Source organism: Xiphophorus hellerii, chromosome 16 (genome assembly GCF_003331165.1).
Source record: "Xiphophorus hellerii strain 12219 chromosome 16, Xiphophorus_hellerii-4.1, whole genome shotgun sequence".
Classification (NCBI taxonomy): Eukaryota; Metazoa; Chordata; class Actinopteri; order Cyprinodontiformes; family Poeciliidae; genus Xiphophorus; species Xiphophorus hellerii.
Window position 1 is genome coordinate 15,034,230 of NC_045687.1, and position 8,033 is coordinate 15,042,262.

The following is an 8,033-nucleotide window of genomic DNA, read 5'->3' on the forward strand; positions in this document are numbered from 1 at the left end:
TGTTTGTTCTTTACCACCATAGACCTATCGTACACGTGCAAAAATGTATTGGAGCAAATATCCTAATTTGCTAGATGCAATCTTCACTCTTAGCCCTCAAACCTACAGTACATGTCTCTCTCTATGTAAACTTTAACACATTTTTAATGTCAAAAAACCCCATTGTTATTCTGTTTGAAGTCATCTGATGCATTACGCTTGCTACCACTGGTAATTATCATTCACCATTACAAAAATAGAAAAGACAAAACAGTCCTTAATTTTAAATATTAATGTAACTAAACAAACATTAGAACATGTACTGTATTGCACATATTTTCATTTTTTCAAAAAGAAAATATGAGTATTTCTCTAAAATTGATCAAATTCCTCTATGTCATGCATTCGGATGTGCTTCCTTAGAGAAACATTACTGCACAATGCAAAGTGTTGACATTGAGTAATTAGATATGTTTTCAGTCAGAGTTTTCAGCAGCATAATCCAAGAATATCTGAAGATAGTTTGAGTCCTGATCTCCAGACCTTCTGCCTCAGCTCAAGTTGTAAGGTCGTTGTGTTTCTGGGGAGTAATGCTAATCCTGTCAATGCAACTGGAACAAAACCCACTCACCTGTCCACTTATTGACAAAAATGTAAAGTTAACACAGATTTATAGTATTTTTAAATGAAAAATATTTAATAGAAACTTAAGAATCACTTTTACTTCCTATTTTGAGAATTTAAGTTTCCCCTGCCTTTTAAGGCCGCGCGGTTTCCTTTGATCTTGTACAACCCATATCATTTTATGTTGCTGTGTTTACATACTTATTGGATTTGCAAAAGTGATCTAATTTCCACCGACCATGACAATAAATCAGGTTTACTACCTGTGTGTGCAAGTCATCGGAGATGGAAAACACCACACATCAGATTGTAATTAGATTGTAATAAGCAGAGTTTAGGGAGGGTACACATGCTCATCTCTGTTTGCTGTTCCTTTTCTTTTCCACAGTTAATTTTCTATTGTGACAATGAAATTTTGAAATACCTGCTTTATTGAAAGAGTTTTTGCTGTCATCTAGAACTCTGCACACATACTTTTGAATTTGGGGAATTAGTGTGTGGTGATATTTTAACGCTTTAAAGAGAAGAGCATCAATTTTATAATTTCTAATCGATGTGACAGACAGGTGCAGACAGTTGCTCTGATCAAATTTGCAAACAACAGCTTTTCTCTGTTTCTCATGCTCTCTAATTTTACTCAGTTGAGTCACCGTGGCTCAAAGCGATTGGTATGTCCCCCGTTTCTAAATCGAGCTGTCTGTCTTTGGGCACTGCGATCATATCAGAGTGGTGTCTGCCACTGGCAGCTTGAAGCTGTCTGGGATCGATCGCTGTCCAGTTAAATCTAGTCCGAGTTGTGTTTGTGTGTGTATATGAAACAGAGGTCTCGATCCAGCAAAATCGATACTCCACCTTTTGATAGTAAAGAAAACAAAGACCGAGATTTTAATGGAAGAGTAAGAAATGAAAGATGTCTACGGAGGCGACTGTTTGGCTAACACTGCATCTTGAGGTCAAAGGCTATAAAAGCAGCCATGGATAGCAAATAGAATCACTCAGTCTGTGTGCTTGCATGGTTTCTCTGATTTTTACACATCCCAGTCAAATACGGATGTCTCAAGTGTTTACACAACACTTTGTCTCAGTGCTATATGTCACAATTTATCATTTCAAGACCAAAAGCATTCTGCCTCGGCTGCCAATCAAATAACAATGCCTTGACTTATTAACCGTGCACACTGAAGCAGCAAAGAGATACATGGTGAGGAGATGCAGTGATCCACAGATCAGGAAGAAAAATCTGTGGAACATAAATCTGCAGATCTTCATTTCATAGTGAACAAAGTTTTAAAGGGAAGTTGTGTTCTATTTAAGGTTTGAATGAAGGTGCTCTGGTCAGATAAGACAAAAATGCAACCTTGTCTGACTTGCAAAATGCCACATGAAGTTTGAAATGGCTTACTCTGGCTGAGCTTGAGGTATTTGTGAAAAAAGTAGCAGGAGTTTTAGTCTGCAGAAATCTGGAGGACTGAAAACCAGTTACCTGAAACGAAACTGAAGCAAAAAGAAGGTTCTGCAAAGCCAGTGGTCTAAATATGAATACATGGCAAACAAATAAAAGCATTTACTCAATTCCCTCTACATTATTTTTATGCACCATTTTGTTTTTGTCTACTGCATAAAATCCATTTTTTCTTGATAAAAAGTAAAAAATGTTTGATGCATATGAATAATTTGCAAAGGTGCTGTATGTCAAAACTGCAATCCACAAAAGAGATTGCTGCATCTCTGTTATATGTAAAATCATATAGATTTACTTTTGCTGCAGATTTGCCTGAAACAAGTAACAAAGCTGTTTGTCCCCAGAAAGACTCCAGATGGAGCTGTAGTCTGCCACAGGCATTACCATGAAAGGCACAAGTCACTTCAACCTCCAGCATGTAGGCTGACAGAGATGACATATCTTTTTATACACATGAGGATTATGTGCAGTCTGTTCAGCGGATAAAATCTGAGTGTGTCAGATTGACCTGAAGGTGAGTTTCAGCAGCTGAATGCCATTAACCTCAAAATGTTAACCACACATACGCTTAAATCTCATTAATTCAAGGCGAGTGTCTGATTTATTCAGGCATTGTTCCATAATATTCAGTATTAGACAATTAACACTGAGCAGTGGTGTTCTAGTAAGAAGTCATCTAATAGGAAGGAGTAGGAGGTGGATACACAGAATTGAGTTTCTGTTTGCAGTAATGAGGGCGCTGTTGTTATCTGTCATGGTGAGAAGCTGAGCTGAAAAGTTTTCTCTTTACTGGTCCGTCTGGATTCCTACCCTCTCCTTTAGCCATGAGATAGGAATTCTGATCGAAAGATCAAGATTCTGACAGAACCAGCTGAAGTGATGGTCATTCGTATTCGGAGGAATTTCACAACTTCTCTGATGGTTTGGTCATCTGTTTTGGACACCTCCTGTTCAGAACCTGCTAGGGTGGGGGCTATAAGTCCATTTAGATCTGCAAGTTCCTTGGAAATACATCTGAGACAAGATGATGCTGTTCACAATTAAGGTCACAGTAACAGCTTTTTGAGATTCTGAGGATATTGTAAAAACTGCTGCTGTGGATATTCGACAAAACAAGATAAACTTTGTAATCGACTGAGTCTGATTATCTTACGGATTAAACTTTATGAATCACATGTCTTTCAAAGTGCGTTTTTGAAAAATGAGTGGAAACTGTTTATGAAAAACACACCAGCTCTGACAGAAGCAGACAAAGCTGTAGGGTTAAACATACAGAAGAGAGGAACCACATTTATGATTTACACAGACAACCAAAGTTAGTTCTCCAAAAGTTGTGTGCAGTTACGTTTTTACCACTTTACCTGAGGTTTACTGGATTATCATCGTCCAACCATGTGACTTGAATCATGGAACATAATTTTTTTTATAGCTGAAGATCTTCCTGTTGTAAAAGGGCATAATATCTTAGATTCAGAGATTGAAATATCTTGACACTTTAGTTTACCTGGTTGAAACTTTTCTGAGAAAACAATTTGCGTCCGTTATAAAGTAATAGTCCCTGCTAAAACGGAAGCACATAAATATGCAGTGCTTTAGGACTTTGTTGTTCTTCTCTGAAAGATTAAACTACAAGGCTTTATTGTTTGACAGAACTGACATTATAATATTGAGCAAATGTTTTCATGTGACAAATTTGTCACATGAAAAAAAAACTGTATATATTTTGTATATATTTTGTAGAAATGTATATATACAAGTTTGTATATATACATTTTCTTCTCAATTGAAAAGGAAGACGTACGTATGCAATCAGTATTGTGTAATAGATAAAACTATATCAGAAAACATTGAAAACATATGACATCTAATACTGTTCTTGAAATCCATCGCCATGCATTTTAGCATACTCTATATTTTCCAAATAATTAATGAAGTTTCCAATAAACAAATAAAGCTCAAATCATTGATCAAAGCATCTTTATATGTTATTATGACCCGGTCATGGTAAGACTCAAATTTGACAAGGAATTTGTGGCAACATTTGAAAATTAACTCTACCCATCAAATCATACTGAGTTGAAAGGCTGCTTTTGTATTGAGACAGGCCATGTGTCTCTTCTTGTCGACTTCATTCCTGTTTCACAGACTGTTCTTTTAGCCATTGTTCCAGTTCATCCAGGAAGATGTGAATTTCAAAACGCAAAGTGTTGAATTTAATTGTTCCCTTTGTAATTTAAATCAGGTTTGAGTTTTTTTGTCCATAGTTTTCTACCATTTATAGTCTTTTCGCATAAATGCGTTCATTGTCAGACTGACATGAGAAGAACAGCAACCTTTTCACGCTTCAGCTACTCTATTTGACCCGAGTTCACTCACACAGATTGAAATGCCAGGTGACACAATAGCAGAGGGATTAGGAGTCTGACTTTGATGACGTCTTTTAAAGTTTTCAATCGGTGAAAAAAGAACAGAAGTAATTGAGGTCATATTTTCTCTCTTTTCAGCCTTGCCTGAAAAAATAACTATGAAAAAAAAAAATCTGAAAGGGAAAAATGCCTTTTTAAAGACTCGTCTCAATAAGCTGCAGCTGCTTCCTGATTAAGGGATTTGCTTTTCTACTTTTCCCACATATGGTTTCAGTCTGGAATGTCAGCTCTGTGTTTTTGTTCTCTTCCCTGTTGCATAATTTTCTCTTTATGAGTCTTTTTCTCATCTTTCCTCGGCTGCGCTATTTTTCTGTTTTTATAGGTGTCTTTCCACGCAGATATTCCGGTTATAAATGAATAACTTATTTAAAAAATCTATAAAGAAATAAGATCAACTATCAAAAAATTTAATAAAGTATTTTTGTGAAAAATATTTGCTACCTTAAGGATTTCTTTTATTTTTGAAAAAAACAGTTCTAAGATGAGAACTTCATTGATTAAGGGGAAAAAACCCTTTGCACCCACTAGACTCAATGTAGAAAAGTTAATTTCTTTTAAACCTGGTAACTGATGGGTGTGTGACTCGAGAATTTTTGAGACTTTAACCCTTTAAGTAACAATAAAGGGTAACACTTTATTTGACGGGTTGTGAATAAGACTGTCATGACACTGTCATAAACATGACATAACACCTGTCATGAACATGAGTAAGTCTTCATGAATATTTATGACTGTTGTCATAAAGTGCCACTCGGTAAATTATGACACTTTTAATACAAAGTTGACATGATTCAAAATGTCTTTGTTATGACAACTTCACATTAACCAAGAAATCATGATCTGACATAAATTTATTATAAAAGTATTACTGATTAAACTTTAAAAATTATGTAACTTTATGTTATTAAAGTCGTCTTCACAACCCGTCAAATAAAGTGTTACCAAATAAAGTCATTAAGCTCTTTTTTCCAGTCGGAAGTGGCAATGAATCTGAACAATTATTTCTTTGTGAAAAGCCTGAATAAATGTTTTCCATATCATAATGATAAATCTACAGTGAATAAAAAATATCTTTATATTGGGGGAAACAATTAAAACATTTAATTTTGAAGTGATTTCAAGGTAAATAATAATTAAAAAAGGTCAATCAATTTGCAATTCATGTTCTCCACTTTAAAAGTGTCTTTTAAATGGGGGTCGACAACACAACAAAAAATCCTGAAAATACACAAAGTCCTTCATTTAGTTTAAAAACCTGAATGAAAGAAATCTATAAAAACACTAAAGATGGCTTTTTTGACACAATAAATAATTTCTGTGGTCCATTTGGCATAACATACCCAAAGGTTGTATACGTAAATAAAAAATAAAAAAAGACACACACACACACAATATCCAGGTATGCCCTACATTCTCTACAGAATCAGTTGCCTGATAAGTTGACGTTATTAAACCTAACAAGACTGACCCTGTTTGTTCCAAACTAAGTACAGCAGTTTTACTTCTGTAAATTAATACTTGGGTCCATGTAGTGGAGTAAAGACAGTTTATCCCTGAGCTGGCATTTCTTAGAATAACCCACATCTCTCTGTTTACCTCTTCTGAGCCTGGTTACAGTGACATTTATAGAAAAGTAGCATGTTCAAATTTGTGTACAGAATCAGCTATTTGTTTTCCAACTTTCACACTAGACTGTCAAGGACATTTAAAAGTATAGATGTGGCTCATAGAAGATGACGTGCCAAGATCTGGTTTATCAGTGCCCTGAATACTTAGAATCTGAACTAATGAGAAAATAAGTAGAACTCTCTGGTCATGTCAGTCACTTCAAGCTTTAGGAAGGCTGAGGAGAGCTAATCGCTATCAGTGAATGTATGGTATAGCATGAGAGTTTATATTGTCATCATTTATGTTATATCTTGAAGTTACAATGTTAATTCACAATATTTTTTTATGGTATGTCCCTTTACAACCTGGATTAACTGAAAACTTAATTACATATGCTACAAAATCAGAGGAGCAGAAATGTTTTGCTAGTTTTAGTACAAACCTTAATATTGTGCATCTTTGTTTGCACTAGAAAGGCAAGACAATACTATGCAGTGATTCAGGCATGTATAAATGTTTATTAATCTCAGACAGTAGCTTCACCCTCACCTGACACAGTTTAACATTAATGACAATAAATGTTTGACAATAAAATTAAAGTATGAGTGCAGTGTTATTTCCATTTCATTACCCTCGTGATTCAAAGTTTCACACAGCTATTTGTCATTTTATTACAATGATTTCACATGTCTAATGTTTAACCAATTGTCTTTCTTGGCTGTGTTGTATAACCAATTGGGTAATCTTTTCCATTACATATATTAGTGTTTGATAATCAAAAGTTGATCAATAATCAACTATCGGCACAGAAATAGTCTTTTTTGTTGTTCAGAAAAGACTATTTAAAGTATAAGTCCCTTTGTAATAGTCTTGATGAACAGCAACTCACTCATTTCTGAAAAAAAAAGACTAGAAGTATGGAGTAGATTGAGTCCAGTAGGTATACAATAGAGTTGAAGACTGTCATGACGGTGATCAGAACCAATTTATCCCAGGAACAGAGGCGGTCACAAGTCGCTGGCCTCTTATTGTTGTGAAAAGAATACAGTGGCCACATAACCATGACTGTTAGGTACATCACAGCTGCCAAAACATTACAGACAATCACAACCATGTCAAAAGGGAAAGGAAAATAGGCGGTAATATTTATAAGAGTGAGCAGGATTATGGTGATGGCGAAAATGAAACACAGGGAGTACACAGCTATACACCAGTTCAATCCTGTGGCGTACTGTTGACCCGAGTAGTGGCCACTTTCCAATGACAGGAAGATGAGACACGCAAAGAAGATCTCCAGCATCTTCATTATTCCCGGCGGCGTGGAGAGAAATCCACTGTCCTGTCCACTCGGGCGAAGGCGTGTTAGGACCACTTCAGCCACGTACAACGCAAAACAAATCCAGGATACCACAGAGGCTCCAATCTGGCGGTAACATGTCTTGCAGGTGAAAAAGGTAGGGTAGATGATGGCGGCGCACAGGCACATTACACTTGACAGAATAGCAAAGGCAGCAGTGAAGTCCTCCCAGGCAAAAGGCACTTTGGTGCTGATGGTGGTGAACTCCAGGATGAGAATGAGAAGGGTGACGAAGCAGCAAAAGACCCAGGTGAACATGCACCATCCCCAGTATGACAAGGATTCAGGTGTCACTGAGGCCACCAGGCTGAAACTCATGCAGGTGACAATGACCGCCAATATTCGTAAGATCCCCACAGGCTGGGTGACGGATTTCAAATTCATGTAGACCATGGCTGCTCCTGGATGAATCTGTCCAACCAAATGAAAAACCCTGACTTATTTCAGCCAGTTTTCCCTTTGTAGTGCTGTTCAGCAGTCCCCAGATTTTGCAGCCTGATCTCGATGAAGAAATCCATGAACGCAAACCTTCCAAGAGGCGTTGTCTTTGAAACAGAAACACAGGTGTAGAGTGTAG

General features: G+C 36.5%; 1 protein-coding gene across 1 annotated transcript; it reads right to left on the reverse strand.

The window, feature by feature from the left end:
* Positions 1–6,597: 6,597 nt before the first annotated feature.
* LOC116735005 (myeloid-associated differentiation marker-like) lies at positions 6,598–8,033 on the reverse strand. Its single transcript, XM_032586583.1, has one exon. The coding sequence runs from the start codon at positions 7,847–7,849 to the stop codon at positions 6,989–6,991; it is 861 nt and encodes a 286-aa protein (XP_032442474.1). The 5' UTR covers positions 7,850–8,033; the 3' UTR covers positions 6,598–6,988.